The 22,853-nt window shown below is 31.5% G+C and overlaps 1 protein-coding gene and 2 non-coding genes across 5 annotated transcripts; 2 read left to right on the forward strand and 1 right to left on the reverse strand.

Moving 5' to 3' along the window:
* The first annotated feature begins 6,217 nt into the window (after positions 1–6,217).
* Positions 6,218–6,289, forward strand: TRNAD-GUC (transfer RNA aspartic acid (anticodon GUC)). The gene has a single exon. It is a non-coding gene; the product is annotated as a tRNA-Asp (tRNA).
* A 441-nt stretch (positions 6,290–6,730) lies between these two features.
* On the forward strand, positions 6,731–6,804 carry TRNAV-CAC (transfer RNA valine (anticodon CAC)). The gene has a single exon. It is a non-coding gene; the product is annotated as a tRNA-Val (tRNA).
* Positions 6,805–9,317: 2,513 nt separating this feature from the next.
* On the reverse strand, positions 9,318–12,675 carry LOC105789127 (uncharacterized). Of its 3 annotated transcripts, none has more exons than XM_052627635.1 (3): positions 12,529–12,675; positions 10,130–12,005; positions 9,318–10,041 (listed from the first exon to the last, which is right to left on the reverse strand). In XM_052627635.1, the coding sequence occupies exons 2-3, from the start codon at positions 11,987–11,989 to the stop codon at positions 9,712–9,714; spliced, it is 2,190 nt and encodes a 729-aa protein (XP_052483595.1). In that variant the 5' UTR covers positions 11,990–12,005; positions 12,529–12,675; the 3' UTR covers positions 9,318–9,711. The 3 variants fall into 3 exon arrangements, with proteins under 3 accessions (XP_052483595.1, XP_012471825.1, XP_012471824.1); XM_012616371.2 differs by having other exon boundaries at positions 12,524–12,675; XM_012616370.2 differs by lacking the exon at positions 12,529–12,675 and adding an exon at positions 12,236–12,416.
* Between the last annotated feature and the right edge of the window lie 10,178 nt (positions 12,676–22,853).

Consider the following 22,853-nt stretch of genomic DNA (forward strand, 5'->3'; position numbering starts at 1 on the left):
CTTAGGATTTATTTGAAAAAAAAAACATTTACTAAAGTGATGTTGTTTGAAGGTATGCTGTTCTCAGATGTACCAACGATGATCGAGGCTCAACAAAAATAGCTGAAATGCAAAACCGATGAGGATTGTGTGAGGCAGTGTACTACTGACTTACATGTTTGCACCCCTGCTGGTTATTGTGCATGTGCCGGCAGCAATCCTGAGTGTTGTTAAGGGCCTATAAGTTTTACCCTATTTCATCTACATCCAATATTATTAATATGTATGGAGTTTGTGGGAAAAAAATGCCTTCTTGTTCGACGTTTTCAGTAAAATAAGTACTTTGTCCTCATGGAATGTAATTCACTTGCTATCTAATTGTTGAGAATTTAATTACCCGAAATGAAAATAGTAAACAATTTTAAAAAATGTTGGTTAAAATTTTAAGAAAATTACATTGATATGTTTGTGTTATTATAATTTACGGCTTGTTGGTTAATTGAAATTGTAATTAATCGTGATATTATTATGAATGTACGAGAGTGAAGTTGCAACAATTCAAGGATTGGTTGAAGACTCCCAAACGTAGATTGACAAACTCAATTACGTAAATATCAATTGATTTTTTCTTTTTACATTCTCTTCTTCTTTTTATGAATTAGTCGAGTGAGTATAACATCAATGCTCATTTGGACCAAAGACAATTCATGTGTAGAATCTTTGAGATATGTTCTTGAACTAAGACATTCAACCAACTTTGGAAGGCATCTTAGTGTTACGAAGCCTCTTTTACTATAAAGGTATTTGTAGTGATAACTCAGAAGCTCTTGTATGATCAGATAAAGAAATGTCAAGATGCCTTAATAGTCTCTTAACTTTTGTATCTTGCGGTGTTATGGTATTTGGGTTAGTTTATCATTGAGGTTAAAAAGTGCTATGAAAAAGAGTTTTTGAAAAGTTTGATAGTGTTTACCATTGTTGTCGAAAAATGTTTTTAAGAATATAAAATGTCAATTTTAGACATGATGTTATAAAGTAGAAGATTTAATGGGGGATAAATAGGTAACTTCATTGAAAAACAATTTTCTAAAAGCTGAAAGATAAAATTTAGACATTTTGACTTGCTTAATCAAAGTTTGAGTTGATAACTGGTTACGAATTCTTTTTTCCCTTGCAACCTTCTACTTATGAAGTGGCCTCTCATAGTGTTAAGATGCAACCTTTTACTTATGAGAAACATTGGGTTTCGCTGTGGAAGTCAGCTTCCCCCTAAACTCAAATACTTCCTTTAGAAATGTGTTCTCAAAATCCTTCCTACTGCAAACTTTTTTAAACCAAAGAGGCTTGAATGTTCAAGATCATTGCCCTTTTTGTAGAAATAATGCTGAAACCATATGCCATTTGTTGAGGGACTGCATTACTGTTAGTAACTAGTGGGCGAGGTTTATACCCAAAGCTCTTCAGCTTCGCTCCCTGGACAATGACTGGGAGAATTGGATGTTTGCCAATTGTCATCTCCTAAGATACCCTGGAACATCACTTTCTCTTTCGCTTTGTGGGAGCTTTGGCCCCTTCGTCACTGCCTTGTTTTTAACAGCCCCATACAACAAGGAACAGTGACTTGTAGGGCTCTTGCAGGCGCCAGTGAGTCCTTTGCCCTTTCACCTGAAATCAAAGTCCGCTACCCACCTTCCATTGTACCTGTTCCATGGCAAGCCCCGACCCTTGGATGGCAAAAATTGAACACGAATGGTTCGTCTCAGGGAAACCCAGGGAAAGCGGGTGTGGGTGCTGTCATTAGGGACCACAAGGGTAATTGGGTTAAGGGATGTATTGATTTGAACATCACCCATCTTGAAATTGAAGTTGCATCAACTTCAATTATTAGCTTTATTCCGAACATTATTTATCTAAGGTCCTATTTTCTACCAAAAAAAAAAGTTGTACGTATATTATTGATCAATGACAATCCAATAAGCACTATAAAATTAAATTAGTGAATTTGACAATGAAATCTTGTAGTATAGTGATGAGTATTCCTGTCTATCATGTACCTAATTAGGGTTCAATCTTTGACAATAGTGATAATTTTAGCTACGGCTCCGTTTGTTTTAACGTAAAAGCTTTTACGTATTTTTCACAATTTCACTTTTACAATATTTTTACATATTTCATCATCTCATAACACATTCATTGAACTTTTATCATAATTTCCTTATTCGCATATTAAATTGTTTCACACTTAAACTTTTGTATGTTTTTCATTTTAGTCCCTATTGCCATGTAATTTAATTTTCACCATATAAGCACTTTAATCAAACAATTCATTATAATATCTTATTTCACATAACAAATTTTCATGCATATCACTTCTCTTATTTCAATTATAAATTTCATAAAGTTTACAATTTAATCCTTAACATCATGAAGATTCATTATTTACTATAATTTCACCTTAACATCACTTCATAATCAATTCACTACTTATCATAAATCACAAATGTATGTTTGTTTCATTAAAAATAACTTTTATGAAATATTTTCAGGAAATTTACCAAACAACAGAAAATTATTTTTCCTAGATTCTGTAATAGACCCAATTTGCCCAGCCCGTTAATAAAATAAACCAAACCAAAGTTTAAAAGTCCACAGTCTAAATACATGGGCCCAACGTGGCCCAAATCATTTTAACCTAAACTACCCAAACACTAGCCTAGCCTAAAACCTAAACCAAACCCATTAAACCCAGCCCCAAATTACGAGCCCGATAGCCCAAAATAGAAAAAATCGTGAGAGGAACCCTAGAACCTCCAACAACAAACAGAGCCAGCCTCCTCCTCAGACGTGTTGCGCTGCACATGTAAGCGCCTCGCGCCAAATCCACGCGAGCCTCCACGTCCACTGCTCTGTACGCCTGCAACAAACAAAAACGAACAAAGCAGCAGGCAAAAAGGAGCAAAAATAATAGAAAGGGCAGAAAAAAGAGATGTATTTTGATTTTTTTTTTTTTTGGATCCAGCTATATAAAAGCCATTTTTCTGTATTTGAAAAGGGGGAGGAGAACCCACGCATACTGTATCACACACAATATCAATAGAAAGAATCAAAAACAAAGTTTTTTTGAGTTTTGGGAGGTGATTCGCATGTATTTTCTTCTTTTCTCCGTTTTTTATATTTTTTTTTCTCTTTACTGTTCTTGTTTTTGATTTACCATATGAAAACTAATAGAAATATGTTGAGAAATCAGAAAAACATACCTTGCGGTCGAATCCTCGTTCTCTCCGTCGCAGTCGGGGCTGGAGCAAGGGTTCGGAGGTCTCACTTTGTGCGATTTTTTAGGAATCGGCGCAGAAAGTTTTGTTCATTTTTTTTTTTGGTTTTCTTTTCGATTAGGGGAAATATCAGATGGCTTAGGGTTTTGTGTTTTAGATGGGGAAGGGAACGTCGTCGTTTGAGGCTAGGGCCATGGCTTCGAAACGGCGTCGTTTGCAGGCATAGATCCGCGCGGTGACTCGTTCCGAGGGAGGGATCCGCGCGTTTTGCCTTTATGGATTATTTATGCAGGAAGTCCTTCTAGATTTTATATGAATTTGATTCAATTGTTTTATTTATTTTAATTTATACATTATATTTGATTCGGATTTCGATTAAGTACAGTTTAGAACGGTGTCGTTTTGAAGATTCCAATCCCTAAGCCAAAGAGGATTTTGCGTTAAATTGCCATAATGGTCCCTATGATATTCAGGGGTTTTCAATACAGATGTTTGCTTATTTATTTCAAATCAACCCTTGGAATTTTTGTTTGATTTTAAAATAAATCTATTTTTTCATTAAATTAAACATTTTATTATTAATTTCATTTATTGTTATTATATTTTTATATATATCAATTAGTAAAATTTTACCATAAACTCTTTTATTATATAATATTACTTATGTATTCATTACTTAATTTTATAAATATTTTTATATATGTTTAGGATATTACCTTAATATAATTTATACATACCTTTTATTTTTGTTCACGTATATATTTATATTTATATATATATATATATATATATATATATATATATATATTAACCTCAAGTTTTTAATAATACTTCATATTTTTATATAGGTATATGTAGTATTTTTTAGTATATATATATAATAATATGTTATTAATTTCAAATGATATTTTTTATGTATAGAAATCTTATTCCTTTTAAATTCGTTATTTTATTTCATTTATTTAACTTTTGTACATTATTACTATGTATGTATGATTGTTTATACTAGATTTTTTTTATAAATTAAAATATAAGTACTAATTTTATGTTATTCACTTTTATTTTATTTCCTTTTTAAAATCTTTCAATAGAATTTATTCAAACCTTTTATTTGTTTTTTTTGGTTCAATTACCAAAATTGTATCAAATATTCATCTTATTCATTGTTACTATTTTTTTCTCTTTTCTTTTTCTCATTGTTTCAAGTTTTTATTGATTATTAATTTTTAGGTTGCTTAATTATTAATGTGGATGTTTGTATAACATGATTAAAGAATGTTTGTATTAGCCTATTACTTGCTTGGTTGCTTCTAGTTTAAATTTAGATACTTATTTATCCTTTACATTACATGTATTGCTATTTAATTATGTTCTATTTGTAAGAATTGCATTTTATTAAAGCATTAGCGTGGTGTTCATAAGCTCCCGAGAGAATTGTGCCCTAACTTACTGGGCTTCAATTTTTCTCGATGAATTTAGATCATCAAGTGTTCATTTTGTTAAAACCATACGATTGTTAAAATGAAATTCTTAAGATTACAAAATGTTGGATCCTAACTCACTGGATACGACATTTTGTTGTCCCGATTTTAAAATGAAGGCAATATTTGAGGTTTAGGAATTTCGAGAAATTGAACCCTAACTTACTGGATTCTGGTTTCTCGATTGACTTAAACAATCAAGTAACCTTCATTAAACACAAGACTTTCTTAAGAAGGGAACAAATCTAATTTCGAAGATTGAATTGTTACACCCTAACTCACTGAGTGTAGCAATTTATTTCTGCAAAATGAGTACATCTTGCTGCTCAAGTTGGTTTATTCAAATTCAAAATTTAAAAGGATTGTATTTTTAGAATCTTTTCAAAATTTTCACTCTAAGACATTAACCAATCAATTTGGTACCAATTTTGGGCGTCACGAGGGTGCTAACCCTTCCTCGTGGGTAACCGACTCCCGAACCTGTTTTATCAAAATTCGCAAACCTAAAATTATTTTCAAGGTGATCCGATCGCACCTCAATAAAAGATCGGTGGCGACTCCCATTTTCATTTTTTAAAAAAATTCGAATTCCGTTTTCAAATCAATATAAAAATGGTTTCGATAGATTCATCCAAACACCAAAAACTATTTGCTTTTTTTAGAAAAGTATGTTCTTTTCCAGAAATTATTTTTAGTGAAATAAACGAAACCTTAGACAACAACCATTATAACTATTCGATTTTAGTCTCAACTACGTAACCAAAAATCGGGTCAAGTCCACCTTTAATAATTTTAGTTAAAAAAAATTTGGCCTACAACTTTAAAAAAAAAAAATCAAATTTATCCATCAACCTTTTGAAAAAGAGTCGAATTAATATCTTTTAATGAAAATACTAATTAAAATTTTAAAATTTTAAAAATAACATTCTGCATGGCAATCAACATTTACTTCGTTTTAATATTTTTGAATTTTTATGAAATTTTTATAATTATTTTAGAATTTTGATTTTTTTTATAATTCTTAAATTATTAGTTGAGATAGCATGTAAATAGTCTAATGTCAGCATGTAATGTATTTGGGCTGCCAGCGGGATGCCACACCAACTTCATTAAGAAAAATGCGTAAACATCCTCGTGTGCATGATTGTTTTTATTATATTCACATGTTCCTTCTCAAGTTACAATGATTTCAATTTGATTTATGAAACACTTTAATAGAAATGTGATAATAGTTTTCGAAATTACACTTCTAAAATACAATATAAAGTTGATTAATTTTAACATTTTTAATAATATTTATTATTAGCAAAAATATAATTTAATAATAAATTTAATACTTTATTTAACATAACAAATATTAAAATTAATTTTCAAGTAATTAAAATCCATAAAATAATTTTATCTTCCATCATTCCGGTCATTATGTTCAATACTAAATGGTGGAAAAAGAACAGAAGAAGATAAATTAGAGACTTTAACATTGCAGTCGTTGTAGTATAGTGGTGAGTATTCCCGCCTGTCACGCGGGTGACCCGGGTTCGATCCCCGGCAACGGCGTATTTTGCAATTTCCTATATTTTCAGTTTTCACATCATAAGTGGTTAAATTCTGCTAGTACTCCCTGTACTTCACGAAAATTGTGGATTTAATCACTACATTTTAGTTTGGTCATTATTAGTCCTGTACTTTCAAATAGTTTAGTGACTATTTCGTAATTTTTTTAAAGTTTAGTGACCAAAACATAAATTTACAAATAGTTTAGCAATCTTGGGTGTAGTTTACCCTTAAAATTTTAATGTTTTAGTTAGTATTTCCATTAAAGAAAAGCAATTTGACACTTTTAAAAGGTTAATGTCTAAATTTAGCTCAAAAATAATAATACTATAATAGCTAAATTGACAGAAAGTATAACGTGAGGGCTAAATTTATCAATATCCATACATTAATAGCTTTTTGTGTTATACTATAACATTTTAAAACTAATTCCTTGTCATCAACGTCTGGGTGGTGTAGTTGGTTATCACGCTAGTCTCACACACTAGAGGTCCCCGGTTCGAACCCGGGCTCAGACAATTCAAATAAAAATTTTAAAACCTTTCTCTTCGGCCTGAATTTTCTTACGAACTTTTTTTTTTTAAATTTTTTAAATACGGCTTATCTATCTGAATTTCTTTTGGACAACTAGTTTTAGAGTAAAGTCCTGTTTAAATATAAGAGGTTTTTTTTTTTTTTTTTTGTGAATTACAATAGGAGGATAAAGTTTTAACAGTAACGAGACTTAACTCAATTTAGACTATATTTGGGTCGGTGAACCTAAGACTAAAGAGAATTAGAATTTGTATATTAAGATTTCTTTTAGTATATTTAAAACTTAATAATTATTCATTTCATTTATTTAAAAAATAATCGTGAAGTCAACCTAATAATGTAAGGAAACAGATTGAAAGAAGATCTGCATAATTATAGAAAAAAATCCTACAATCGAAAAGATTATGTAAATTTGAGGTATACTTTTGGGAAGTTCCTAAATTTCCCAAACTTAAATCTGTTTTCCTTTTTTATAAAATTAACATGGAGCCAACCTAGTGACATTATTTATAGCAGTAGAGTACTCACACACAGACAACACTCATTTACCCAAAGAAAAGCTACTGAATTTGTTTAAAAGAAACACCACCACCGTGGAGGCTGCTTTGAAACTAGTTGTCTTCTTCACTCTTTTGCTCTCTTCTGGTAAGTCTTTTCATAAGCAACCGTTGTGTTTCGAGTTTGCAATAGATTTACAGATCAAGTGGTATATTAATAGATTCGGTATTATCTCATATTAAGATTTTATTTTTTTACTTTTGCATGAGAGTCATGCAGGACCAATTTTGAAGCACTCACTCTTTGTGAACTTGCTATTATTTGACAAAGATTAAAGATAAAACCATGATGAAAGACTTGATTATGGGTCAGGGTCAGGTTATTTGTCTAAGCCCAAAATTCTACTTAAAAAATGGGAGTGTTTGAGTAAAAATATAGAATTGAAAAATGAGTTTTTACAAAAAAAAAATAAGACTCATTTTTTAAATAGGTCAAATTTTGAGTAAGATTTTTAATCTGGACCAGACTTGGGCAAAATTTTAAACCATTTTTTAGGTCAAGTTGAGCCGAGAAAAAAGACCTAAAGTTTTGCATTGTCCCAACATGATACACTCCATGGTCAAGTCTGTCTTTGTTTTCCTCCCAAAATTAAATTTTATAAGTTAATACATGATAAAATTATAGTTTCTCCTCCTAAAATAAAATTTTGATAAGTCTATATGTTGGATGTATCGGTATTGATATATTCTGAGAGTTTGTTCGAAGAGGAAACATTTACTATAGTTTTTGTGTTGTTTGAAGGTATGTTGTTCTCGGATGTGCCAACGATGATCGAAGCGCAAAAGCAACTGAAATGCGAAACCGAGTGAATCAGTGTGATACTAACTTTAATGTTTGTACTCCTGCTGGCTATTGTTCTTGTGCCGGCAGCAACCCTAATTGCTGTTGAGGACCTATAATTTTTTCCATATTTCATCCACCTCCAATTTTATTATTAAGTTCGGAATTTGCTGGCGAAAAAATGTAGTGTTCTTCTACGTTTTTAACGAAATAAGCATCTATTATTATATTCTTCTTCTTTTTAATTTGACCCTTTTTTTTATGTATTTTTATAATTTTATTAAAGCAGCAAAATTAGGATATTGAAATATGAAATCAAAAAGATTAAGATATGCCATTAGAAATGATTAGCCTTACTCCATGTTTCAAGGATAGCTAATATAAGGGGAATTTAGGGGAGGCAGGGACTTGGCCTAAAATAATAAAACTACAAATTGATATATGATAAAATTGCAATTTAATCCTCTCAAAATGGAAAAATAAAAATCTTCTAACATTGATGAAATTATAAATTAATAAATAATAAAATTAATCTTTAAGGTTTCAATCCTCACCAACTGATAATTGTTATATTCATTTAAGTTTTATTATTTCTAAAATTTAATGTGCCAAACATATTATCGTATATGCAATACCTTATCAGCTTGTTATTTCAATACCTTATCGTATGTGCAAACGGTAATGGTTGCCATTTGTGTCAAGATTAGAATTTCAAAATTCAGAAAATATAAGAACTTAGAATGATCTAATTAGAGAATATTGACCAAATTTACAATTATACGCATAATACAAGACTGGTGTAAGTAAGTACTAAAATTTTAAATTTCAATGAGTTAATGGATTAAAATTGACCAATTCGAAAAATACCGAAACTAAAATTGATGAAATCATAGGACTAAATCCGAGAATTTGGGAGGAATAAGCAATTAAGAAGTCAATATGTGTAACATGGAATCCCCTGCATTTACAACAGTATCATGGAACTCTGACAATGATACATAAGTACATCATGATATAGTCTCTACAGACAGGATTTGCAGTCACTTGGTTTTTCTCTCAAAAGAAAAACAGCATTTATTACTGAATTATTGAAGTGGGAAATAGTTAAAAAAGGGATAAGACAAAGAAGATGGTAATTGGTGAAAATTTTGATAGAATCTGAGGACAAAAATGGGCAACTCAGATCATTATTGTTAATATGAACAATGTTTTTTTTACCTTCAAATCTACTTTGGTTCCATGTTCCAACCCAGACATAGTAAAAATATTTTTTCAGGTAAAAATTTTCTATGATTTACTGCCCCTCATAGCTCCATAGTCTCAATAGCTACATCACTATTTCTTTTTTTGCCTTGCTATCAAAGTTACAATATGAACAGTATGGTGTTTTTTTTCCCTATTCTAATTCTCTAATTATGGAACTCAAGAATGAACCAATAGTGCAATGAAGAAATTCATGTCCTCGAGGAACTCGGATTATCGAATGTGCATCCTGATTTGCCGAGTAAGATGTGTGACATCCCCCTATACAGTAACCCCTTGCTTTTCAATGTCTAAACACGAGCAATTGGAGAGAAGGGAGGGTTAATCACGTAGGATGGTGGGATTGGCATCGCTCTCTTGCCGGCTTTTTTCTTCTTCTCCTCTTCCGTGACCGCTTCGATTAAGAATTTCACTTCATCCTCAAGAAATGATTTCAGTGAATTGCATTCGGGCAAATGATTGGTTTGTGGTTCACCGGTAGCTGTGGGGGTTTCACTACCGTGCAATATGGCGACACAAATGGAAAATGCTTGTAATGCGGACAACTTTGCATGGAAATCAACCGCATACCCTCCTTCGATGGCTGTCATGGTCAATGCCGGTGTATTCTCTTTGGCACCCTACATGATAATCAAAATTTAGTAACGGGTAACATTAATTAACCCTGCAGAATCGAAAAGTTGCTTCGGAGTAAAATTAAAACCTTACCTGAAGAAAAAGTTCAAAAGGCTGCTCACTGTCCACTAACACTTGATCTTCGGAACAATTTATACTTGGGTTGCCAAAAACTACAAGGGGACAAGCCATGTCCCAGCCACCGCAATCACAGCCTCCGCCATTCCTCCACCTATCGAGTAATGATGAAGGACCCGAAGTCTCGGTACTAGGATATCCATGGTTTCCGGTCGGAATAACCACCTTCACCTTTTCTTGGATCTTGCTATCTTGTACGTTGCTTTTGCATTCTTCGACCATAGAGAGATTGAGTAGGTTTAAATGCCTCGTATAGCCTATTTTATCGCCTCGTCTGTATTTCAAGCTCTCTCTCTTCTTAAATGGTACTTGAATGACTATGGCGGCAGTTTCAAGGCTCGGGTGCAAATTCGCAGGTAACAATGGAGTTGATCCATTTACGGATTCGACCTCATCGCTGTCCGAAGCAACATTTAAATGATCTTTCAGCCTCACTGCATTAGAGCCATCATCTGATTCATAGCAACCCACATCTGAGCCTGGACTAGGACAGACCCGGGTTTTACGAACATCAGGGGATTCTTGGACGGAAACATGCTGTCTCGCATGCGCAATGTCATACAAAACAAATTCTGTAACCATGGAGTTTTCAAGAACCCCATTATCTTTAATTTCTGAGCACAAACAGCACGAGACTTGCATCTGCGCAACAATGGAAGAATCTTTGCTACTATCACTCAATCCCCATATACTCGCATTGCTCTTCTTTCTATTGCCGACTGAGTGAAACGTATATACCCAATTGAAAGCATTATCTTGTTTCCATTGTTTGGCCAGAAAAACAACATCTTCTGGTTGATTCATTGAGAACTCGAAAAATGGCATCCCATGTTTCACTCCCAACTTGAGACAACCATGTAGGTGAACCGGTGAACTTGCCGTTGGTGATTGAACCCTATCTTTCGTAGTGAACAAGGAATCCGGTTCGGAATTCCGAGGTGAATGAGAGAAGTCGTGTAACAAAGATTTCCGAAATGTCTTATTTCTCCTAGCATTTTCCATCCCGGCTTCTGCTGTATAACCCAATGGACTTCGCAATGACTTTGATTTCATGAACGGATCAAACATCTTTTTAATAGGACTAAATCTAGGCCTTGAGCTGGTCCAGGAAAACCGGTCACTTTCCGACGATGATGGCGAACAAGACGCTTCCACCTTAGCAGATAACGACTTATGCAGTTTTTGAACCGTGTCTTCTTCAAGAAGATCATTCCCATCATCTAAAGGACGAACAACTGGTTCACATCCAAAACTTACATCCTTCTTGTTACCTATCCTGACACTTTGCACCAACTGTTTCCCTCTCTTATCTAAATTTTTATTATCCGAACTTAAACAGATTTCAATAAAGCCACTCGATGAACATGGCTCGACATAAGGTTTGTTAACTGAACCTGATTTCAAGTTTGAGCCAACAGACATCACTGAGTTCCTTTCATCTTCTGAATTACAAAGAGAGTCGACAAACCTAAACGAATAAGACGTATCACTACTACGCGACAATTCAATTTTCCTCCGGCCCTCGACGGTACCAGTCTTTTTCATTTTACTTACCTCTTTAGAGCTTTGATATATAGATCCACGCTTTAACTCAGCATTGCTTTCCGCCCCAATAGATCTACATTGCATGTTCTTACAAGAAGCACTACGGTAACGGCGAAAGCTGATTTCGGTAAACCCTTCCTTTACCTTCAATATCTCATCTTTACGACCCGATTTTCCTTTCGGATATCGCTTCTCGATGTTCGAACATTGTCGAGGAGGTGGAAGAACAGTGTTGGGACTCAGATCTAATGTATCCATCTCTAATCCCATTGATTCATTTACAGTCCTGCAAAAAAATGCAATGCAAGTCATATAAACACAAATTCGAGCTAAAAAAGAAAAAGGCCATCATCTTCAACAATCCACAAATTAAATTGATCTTAACATTAGAAATAACATTCATTTGGTAAAAGATTTGAACTTTATTAAAAATAAAAATAGAAACTTTATTTTTCACTTGCATTTCAAGCTAACAAAAAGGGGGCAAAGTGAAAGACAAAAAATGGGGATACCCACCATTATAGATCTTAGAGAAGTGAATTAAAAGAAAACCCCAAAACTAAGCAGATACAAGCAAAATCAAAATACCCATTTTTCAACTCAAAGTTTCTCTCATGAAAAAATCTACAAGAGAAAGAACACCAAAAATCCTTTCTTTTAAGAACAAACCAGACATGAAAGAGTACTTAGAATTGTAAAAGAAACACCCAACAAAAACAAAAGTACAATGTAAAAAGCAAGACATAACAAGAACTGGAACAGTAACTAGAAAACAAAAGTATGATATAGACATAAAAAGCATGCCTTGCCTTGCCTTTGCCCCTTTTCCTTGACTGTGTGTGCTATAGATTGTGTTTTTAACAAAAAAGAGTGAGAGTCAAGTATATTTGAGTGTTTTCTTTTTCTTTCTCTCTCACATGATCTCTCATGAGAGACAATGAGCTGCTCAGCTTCTGTTTATGTCTTGTAATAAAGCAATCTTGTTCCAATTCATCATCATATGCTTGTTTCCTATATTAGGTAAAAACATCTCTTTGGTCCCTCTTAATTTTTTATATTAAGCAATTTGATCCATTTTAGCAAAATTTAAACAATTTAATCTTTCTTAATTTTGAAAGCGAACAACAGCTTAACAAAATATATAAATATTGGAAACTTAATTTTCTATTATATCGATCAAAATTATGTATAATTGATATATATTAAATTGCTTTGTTTTTTTAAAGAGACCAACTTGCTCAATTTTGAATTTAAAAGGGACCGGAAAAACAATTTTACCCCCATATTACGATTTTGCTACAACTTTTCCAGCCAAAGGGTGTTAATGGGGGCACCCGTTTGGGGAAAGACAAAAATACCAATAAACAATGCTAATCTAATTTCTTTGTAATGGGTATTTCTGGGTTTTCACATAAGTTATTAATAAAAAAATATTCTTTAATAGAAAAGAGGTAAGGGGATGACTGTATCACTGGCACAGTACCATTATCTTAATGGCTTTGGGAAGTGTACATTGTATCAAAAAACTGGATTCCCATAATTAATTTAACTATTTCCCAAACAATTATAATAAATATATAAATAATCATTTAATTTAGGACATTAATGATGTTGTAAATTCGGATCTGTCTCATTGGAATTACAATAAACCCCCTCCCCAATCATAAATGCTATGGAGTGTGGACCAATTTTGTTGACAAATTTGCCCTAAACTCTGTTTAGATTAAGAAATAATAATGTTTCAACCACTTGGCACAGTGCTAAATAATAAAAGCCAGAAAAATTAGCCGTTGGCATTATTAGATATTTTCTTTTTTGGTATATTTGAATGAAGAGGGGTGGATTGGTCAAATTATGGAAAAAGATTTTGATGAGTAAATTTTGAAAATTTAAAACTTCTCCAAAACTATTATAAACTAATGTAGAAGATTAATAGATAAATTATTTTATGGACCTTTCTCACTATATCAGGTCCTTTTTCAATTATTTAATGTATTTCAGTAATTTTTTATATGTCATTAACATATAATTTTGGTAAATTTTTAACCCTAAACCCCACCTCGAACCTGAACCCTAGGTTCAAGATTCAACGTTCAAGGTTTAGGGTTTGAGTTTGATGTTTGGGGTCTAGTGTTTAAGGTTCGAGTTCAATGTTTAGGGTTCTAGAGTTCGAAGTTTAGGGTAAAAATACCAAAATTATGTGTCAATGACATGGAAAAAATTTGTTGAAATGTTATTAAATAATTGGAAGGAGACTGTGGATGATGTGATGGGAAGAGTTCATAAAATAATTTATCATATTAATATATACAATATGATTAAAAAAATATTATTAAAATAGTAACTTAAAATAAAGGTAATCAACTAGATTTTAATAATTGTACTTTTTTCAATATTGTTTAAATTGGATTGGTTAATGTACTTATCTCGCTCAAAATCAGTTGAATCGAGTTAAAAAATCGGTTAATAATTTTTATTTTTTATGAATTTTAATAATTTATTTAATTGTTGATGATTTGAATATGTATTTTCTTTTTAAAATGTAATGCTTGTTAATACATTAATTATATTTTTAAGTGATATTTATATATTTACACTTATCATAGCCCTATAATATATGATTCCAAAGTTCAATAAATTTTAGACCTACTTTTCGTTGTGAACAACAACTTAAAGTGAGTTCAACAATCGAATTTAGTGTTAGACCTTTCCTTTGCATCATTCAATTGGGTCCTAAAATATGTACTACAACCAAATCAGTGTTAGGATTGGACATTCAAGTGACTTAATTGTAATAGAAAATTCAAGTAAAAAAATTGGTTTTAGGGAAGGTAACAACAATCAATTTATGGGTTTTAATTGGTAAAACATTTTTTCCGTAAGGTAGACCCAATTGAATGCTTTTTTCACTCTCATCTTGATAAACAAAACTTATTATAGTTTTTTATCATCTGCTCTTTATTATCAATGTTTAGAAGTACTTATAGTATCTCCCGAACCTTTAAATAGGAGGATAATACGCTTCAACACACTTGAACCCACGTCCTCCTGCATTAGCAAAAATACCGATATAAATCGAGTTAATAATAAACTTTTTATGGAATTATATGATATAATATGATTGGTGGTGAAGGAGAAAATGGTAAAAGTATATAAGTATATAATATATATAATATTGTTAATTGTAAAATGCATGTGATTTTGCTTAGGCGGGAGGGAGCAAACGAAATGGGGGGTGGGGCGGTCAATCACATTTCACACCAAACCCACGGGAGAATCTTCTATTTCTTTACTCCAAGTTCTTTGCTTTTTCCCATTTTATTTTCCTTTTTCTAAGCTTGGAAATCAACCAGATAAATTGTATTTAAAAAGGTGGATTGAGTTTTAGTTCGATTGATGTTGATATTGTTGTCGGTGTTGAAAGATATGAGTTTGGGTGTGCTGAAATATACTATCTTTTTATTCGAAGGTTGGGCAGAAACTATAAATAATTTTAAATTGTAAAAATTAAAATAAAATCAAATTTTTATATGGATAATTTATATGTCAAAGATGTGATTTCTTTTTGTTCATGGAATGTATAAAAGTTATTCCTTGAGACTTGAGAGTAATGATGGGTGATAATAGAGATGGGGATGGAGATGGATCAAGGTTTTGCATGGGATAGGCTGCCTGCAAGGCTCTATAAAGTTATGACTTTTAATAGGTAAAAAAAGGAAAAGAATGGGAAGATCAGCTATACATCTAGCTATATAAAGTGTAGCATTAACAACGGCAATTAGGCAACCACCATAACTAAGCATGGTGTTTGCTTAGACGCCAACCCCCACTCCATTATGTTACCCTACTTTGTGAAGAAGAATTCGGTGAAAATGGATAATGCGACAAAATCATGACTGAAAATGGGTCCAAATGGACTTTTGCCCACGTGGAGAAGCTGATGGACCAACTCCATTGAGTGACTCATCTTGAAGGGAACTTGATCATGCGTTGCCTTTGTTCATATGGAGGAGTTGATGGTCCATCTTCATCGAGTGATTGATCTTAAAGGGACTTTAATCATTTTATTTTCTCTCATTTTTTGTTCTTGGTTATTGTGTGTTTGTATTTCGAAATTATCTATTCTTTTACTTTGATATTATGAGAATTTTAAGATATTTTTTTTTGTCTCGAACTCTTTTTCACTCCTTTCTATAAAGAGTATAGTGTTTTTGTTAAAAAAATTCGATTTGAAAACGTCCTTTTAGCACAGCAGGAAATTAAAATTTTGAATACTGAGTCGATTTGTAATATTTATAGAAATGAATCATCTACCGAAGTCGCATGTGTGTTTTCGGCTAGACGGATCCTTGTTGTTTTTGCTTTCATCCGGATGACCTTCTTCATTATTCTCGTATCACAAACTGCTTTGAGTGTGGGCACGAACTAATTCGAATCAAATATAGAACCAGAAATTGTTTACTTTACTTTCAATGGGGAAGCAAATTTCTCTCTCAATAGAAGTTAGTAGAATTGTTATTCCGAAAAAATAGGTTTTATACTTAAAGAATAAACTCTCATTATTTTCGAGTAGAATAACAATATCTCAAAGTTGTATATTTAGCCCTACTGGTGTCATCTATTTATACGGAGAAGAGGTGAAACCCTTGTTTAACTAATAGGTGGGGCGACAACCCTAGTTAATTAAACTAAGACTTGTCGTCTCTAGCATTAAACATGAGAGGCTATTGAGCCTCTACCATATCGAGTCCAATTACAAACACTTCTTTGATTTTTAACCTAGTACTTTATAATTCGATCCAACTCGATATTTATTTTTCTATTTCCAAAAATAAATACCGTAAATTAATTTATTAATTAAATAATTTTCTCAACCCAATTCTAATTCTGTTAAAATCATGACGACTTTATCGTAAAAATCTATGAGAAAATATATTTAATATTTCTACATTAAACGTATTCACTATGACCAAATAATTTATTTCCATTTTTGAGCTTAATTTAATTAGAAAATCATAAATTCATTTACAGATCATTTTTCATTTTCATTTTGGAGAAAATCACATTCATTTCTAAATGTTTCCTATTTCTCTATTCTTACCATTTCTATTCATTTATGCTTATTTGATTTGACATACAATTTATTTATGGTTTCAACGAGGCGGGAGGACCAATTGGACATATGCGATTAAGACTTATAATTAAGTTCCAGTTTTTCACCTCTTAATTATAAATTCATTTAGTCACAAAGTCATTCCACTATAGTATCGTTATTGAGCTCTTCCTAATGACATACAATTACAAAAGCAACTCGATTAGTGTTTATCCAATGATTTTATCATAAGTGTGTTACCCTTATAAAATATCCTTAATCTTTTTTGGATAAATTCATTCTCCCAATATGATCATATTTTATCTCATGGTAACCATTACATATTCATTCATGAAAAGTCAATTACTATTAAATAATAATCAAGTCATTCATCACAAAGACAAATGATTCGTGACCACGTTTACTTTTCATCAACCATTTAATGTCATTGAGAGGATATCATTTACCCATATCTCGAGTTATGAATTTCACTGTTGTGAATGATGCTACATACTGCAGAAGTCGTATACCTGACACACCAGCTTTCAGTTTCTTATCTATTTGAACTCAAGTTTTTACTTACATCAAAATATACGAGTCACGCATATATAGTTCGTCATCCACTCATGATTAAGGTATGTCACACTTTAAACGTCATAAGTGAATAAATCCATAAACAGATTCAGGATCTATTCTTTTTGGGTCCAATCCGATGTACTATTAGTCCAATCAGTCATATTTATATCTCTATCTTTTAAGAGTCATCCGCGCCGATATTCAAGACAAAACATATCCCAACTGGACTTGTTAGACGACATATTAGTCTTTCAATTAGTTTTCTCATTTCCAATTAAACTAAAGATATGTTTAGGTTTGTTTACTAATACAAACTGTCTTTCCGTATTACAATCCGACTACATAACACCGCTTAGTATTAGTTTAAACATTAGACAATCAGTGAGCCAATATTTACTTTTATTTTGTTTTGCATGTAAAAACCACATTAGAACATTATACAAAGGATATTAATGTAATTAATAAATTATTTTTTAACCAATCTATTCGAAAAAATTACAAATGTACATAGACGAAAATACTATACTTAAAGCACTAGATCCAACAATTTTTTCTACATAATCTACAATTTTCTTTGTGAGGAGGCATCCCTTCTCCCCAAATTATGGGGCTATTTTTTCCAAATTTCTTAGAGAAAATTGTCTTGCGCCACTAAGTATTCTCTAACTCTAACTACTCACCTGAGTCAGTTTCAAGCATAGTTACTCTTGTGTTGTCTTCTAATTACCCCTTTCCTCACAAGTCATGACTTCCTCAATGGTGTCCTTTAGGCTGAGATAATCATTGATAGAATAGTTATAAGTTATGATATAAGCATTCTGCCCTGACTTCCTCTTCCATGAGTTAAGCTGCACGAGTGACAAGTTCCAATATTCCTCTATTCCCACTATAGATTTCTCTTTACAGACATTTAGAAAGGTATAATGATGAAAGTGAATATGCAATACTCCTTTAGGTGTTTCCAGTAACAATAATTGCGACGCCCCGACTTCGTCTTTTTGCCACTAAGTGAAACGGTAAATAAAGTGCTCTCACTGTATCGAGGCTATACTGTCAGCTCAGAGATTGCCTCTAATTTCAAGATGTATCTGCTTCTTCCTCCCCTAGCTGCTCCTCGTTCCTTTAAGCTTCCTATTTGACATATCACTTAATTTCAAAGCTTTGTTTCGGTTTAAGCCCACTTGTTCAACTAAATTTCTTAAAATTGTGTAATTTTCCTCCTTCAACAATTCAACAATTGCAAATGTCTATTCACGTCATTTCAAAAATTTGTTGCAACTTCTTAATAAGATTAAAATAACACATTTGTCAATTTTTAAAGATTGGTTCGAGGGATTTGGAATTTGGATCACAAAAAGGTATGACCTTAATAATTATATATATATATATATATATATGATTGTGAAAACTAGTGAGGCTGGGTGGTAGTTTATTTATTCACGTGGATATTATTTAATTTATATATATTTTAGGGTTTTGTTGTAATTTCTTTTTAATCGAAACTTTTAAAAATTTTATATCGGATGGTACAGGTTGATACGTACTAGTACAAGCTATGTTATTTTATATCAAACGAAACTTAAACTACTTGATTGTAGCCTTCAAGGGTAGAGACATAAATTTTTATTAGATTTTCATGAATAAGTCAATTATTATAACACTAAAGTTATGTAAGATGTTTGGTGGTACAATGGGGTAGTTCGTATTGCAAGGGTGCGAAGAATTGCTAGGATGAGGGTTGTTCACGTCATGGATAGTGTAGAAAGTCGGTAAGGTTGGAGATTTGAGAAAGTCAAAGTTTTGACTATACATGTTGTCTCTCCTTTTACCCCAATGTTGTCCCAGCCATTGAGTTTCCTATTCCAAGGTTGTCATAATATAATAGTGGATGCCAACTTAGGGTATTGTTGAAGTTGATTTGAAAGAACTAGACAAAACGTTAACTAGATGTGATAGATTGATAGGTGTCATAAAGGATCCTTAACAATATATCTATTATGAATTATATGAGTTCATTGAGTGTAACATGGTATTTAAGCGAAGTTATGAAATTGATAAAGTTATTTGTGATATGAAAAAGATAAGTTGACTTTTTCTTTACCTCAACTGTGTAACCATTAAATAATCTAAAAAAACTACCTTCAACGATAGATTTGCATGGCGGAGTTATAAATTTTTTTTTAGACAATTCAGCAATTTTCCCTGCATAATTTTCCTAGGAAAGTGAGTAAGCATATGGTCAGCTATGGTTCGGCCGGTGGGGATACAAAGTTCGAATGAGGCTGCTACATTGTAATTGAGTCAATCCATCGAAAAGTCATCGAAGCAATCTGGGGGGATGCCATTGTCGTGCTTGCTAAATCATCATCTCAACATTTCCTACAACGACATTTGTGTCATTGCCTTAAGGTACCAAGAACTATCGGACCATTCCATGGTGATCAAACGGGGACCATGAAGGAGGATAGTGGTATATGATATGAATATGGGGTAAAGAGTGTTGGGATGGTGGATTGCCTTTGTGGAGCCATAGATGACAATGGGGAATGATTGATCTCATGTGATATTTGTGAAGTTTGGCACCATACGAGGTGTGTTAAAGATTCCAAATAACAAAACTATTTATGTACATATATAGTATATGTTTTAAGAATTATTTTATTTTATACATTTTATTATATTTAAGATTTTGACTGGTATGGGCATTGTTACAAATACAGGAGAAAATAAATTCGAATATGCTAAAGCGTATTATCCTCCTATTTATGTGCTGGGGAGGGGATTATAATGAGATTGTTCAAAAAAAATTTTTTTAAGTAAGTTGGTGTCACTTATTAATTGGATCCCAACCCAATTATAAAGTTACCAAAAGCTCATTATTCTTATAAAGCAATAAATATTAATTTAAGGGTAAAATAATATTTACGTATAAGAGATTTGAACCTAAAAATCATAATGTTTAACATCTCAACTTTACCATTTCAATCAAAGCAATTTTTTTTCATAATCAATCAAAGCATATTTAGTTTATACATACATATATATATTTTAAAAAATTTGTTAGATGAAATTTTCACTCACATCGTAAGTGTACCATAATCAGTGAAAGTACCAGGGAAGCCCCTGCACTTAGGGGTGAATTACATATCGGCCCCTCTACTAAAAAAAGACAAATTAGCACTTGTACATTTTGAAACTTGGATTTTAGCCCGTTCGTTAATTTTTTTTTTGGTAAATAATGATGTGGAAGTTAAATCAATGTTGAAAATTATTTTTTAGGGGTAAATTATAAAAATGATCACCCAACTACGCATTTCGTTTTGTTTTGGTCACCCAACTATTAATTTTTTCGATTTAGTCACTAAAATTTTTAAATTTAAATATTTTAGTCACTCTGAGTTGATGCGGACTTTTTTTACTAGTTTAGTAACAAAAGTAGCCCTCTAATGTTTACACATTCTATTAATTTGATCCTAAATATAAAAATTCAACAAATTTAGCCCTTAATGTTTACAAAATTTTTCATTTTAGTTATAATTCTAAAAATTCAATAAATTTGGCCATCAACATTTACAAGGTATGTAAATTTAGTCCTAACTCTAAAAATTTAAAAAAAATTAAAAAAATCATTTTTAGCTCTTTATAACCATTTGACTAACCCATGTGAGATATTAAAATAAGAAAATAGTAATCTCTTTCAAGTCACTTGCAAAAGAACTCTAAAAGTTAGAATTTGAACTAAACTGCAAATTTTGTAAATATTGAGAGTTAAATTTGTTAATTTTTATATTTAGGATCAAATTGATAGAATGAGTAAACATTAGAGGGCTAATTTTGTTAATAGACCAATTAAAAACCCATATTAGCTTAGAGTGATTAAAATATTTAATTTCAAAACGTTCTTGACTAAATCGAAAAAATAATAGTTGGGTGACCAAAATAGAACGCAAGGCATAGTTGGGTGACCATTTTTATAATTTACCCATAAAAAATAATTTTCAACATTGATTTAACTTCCATGTCATCATTTAACAAAAAAAATTAACAAATGAGTTAATTTGCACATTTTGAAATGTATAAAGGCTAATTTACCCATTTTTTCAGTAGAGAGACCAGAATACAATCTGTCCCTAAGTATAAGGGCTTCCCTGATACTTTTACCACCATAATCTAGTTTTCTTATGTCTCTTTATAATTTTCAGATAACTTGTGTTCAAAATTGAGACTTAATTCTTTTATTTTGATTTGGCATAATTTCATCTCTTTATTTAAACTTATTATATTTTCAAGTTCAAATTTGAGATTTAATTTTTTTATTATTTTGATTTTGCATAATTTCATCTCTTTATTTTTGCATAATTTCATCTCTTCATCTAAACTTATTATAAAGCTTCTGATTGCATTAGTGTCAGGGGTTAACCGAGTACCATTTTAATTGGGAAAAGATGAAAATATCCTCGCTTTACAAAGTAATCTGTACAATTTTGAAAGTGTTTTTATCATTTTGTATCTTTTATATAGAAAAATATATGCAATAAGATTTGAACATATATTTCTTTAGTAGAAGCGGATCCTCACTAGGGCCTAGGAGGGCCTTGGCCCCCCAATTTTTTTGAAAATTTTAATTATACCCTGAAAATTTTAATTAACCCCCTCCTAAATTTTGAAAATTATCATTAAACCTTTGAAAATTTTTAAAAATTTCGATTTGAGTTTCTGAAAATTCTCACCAAAACCCTCAAAGTTCTTAAAATTTTTAGTTAGGCCCCACAAAACTTATTGCCTAGATCCGCCATCGTTCTTTAGTTTTTCACATTTATATCTTACCATTAAACTAAAGCCTCATTTATTATTTAAATCAATTTTTTTATAAATACATTTGTTATAAAATGTTGTTATTCACCCACGTCGCGATTGTGCTATAATCTAGTTTTCATAATCTTATTAGTTAATCTAAATAAATAACTATGGAAGTTGTTCGATTAAAATATTGGTGTGAAGTTTTTAAAAACACCATTTTCAATTCATCATTGAGATGTTAAACTTTTGAGTTTGAATAAGTGTTTTTAAAAAGTCAACATTTTAATTGAAATAGTTAACATTATTAATTATTTGAATTAATTAATTGCATTAAAGTGGAGATTAAATTATGTTAAATTAAAGTATAAAAATTAAATTCAAAATTTTAACATAATAGAGGGACCAAAATCATAATTTGATCAAATTTATAATAATATCTTCATATATAACCTCCAAATTCATAAGGTTAAATTTTATAACCCTATAATATATTATTATTTCCAGTTAATTGATTAATTCGATTAGTTACCTAGTTTCAAACTGAATTAATCGATAACCAAAATTTCAAAAAAAATTTAATCGACCTTGATCGAATTAAATTTGGTGGCGAACCAGTTAACTAAATTAATTCAATTCAATCAGTTAATCCGGTTAAAACTGAAAAAT

This window comes from Gossypium raimondii, chromosome 2 (assembly GCF_025698545.1).
Source record: "Gossypium raimondii isolate GPD5lz chromosome 2, ASM2569854v1, whole genome shotgun sequence".
Taxonomy (NCBI): domain Eukaryota; kingdom Viridiplantae; phylum Streptophyta; class Magnoliopsida; order Malvales; family Malvaceae; genus Gossypium; species Gossypium raimondii.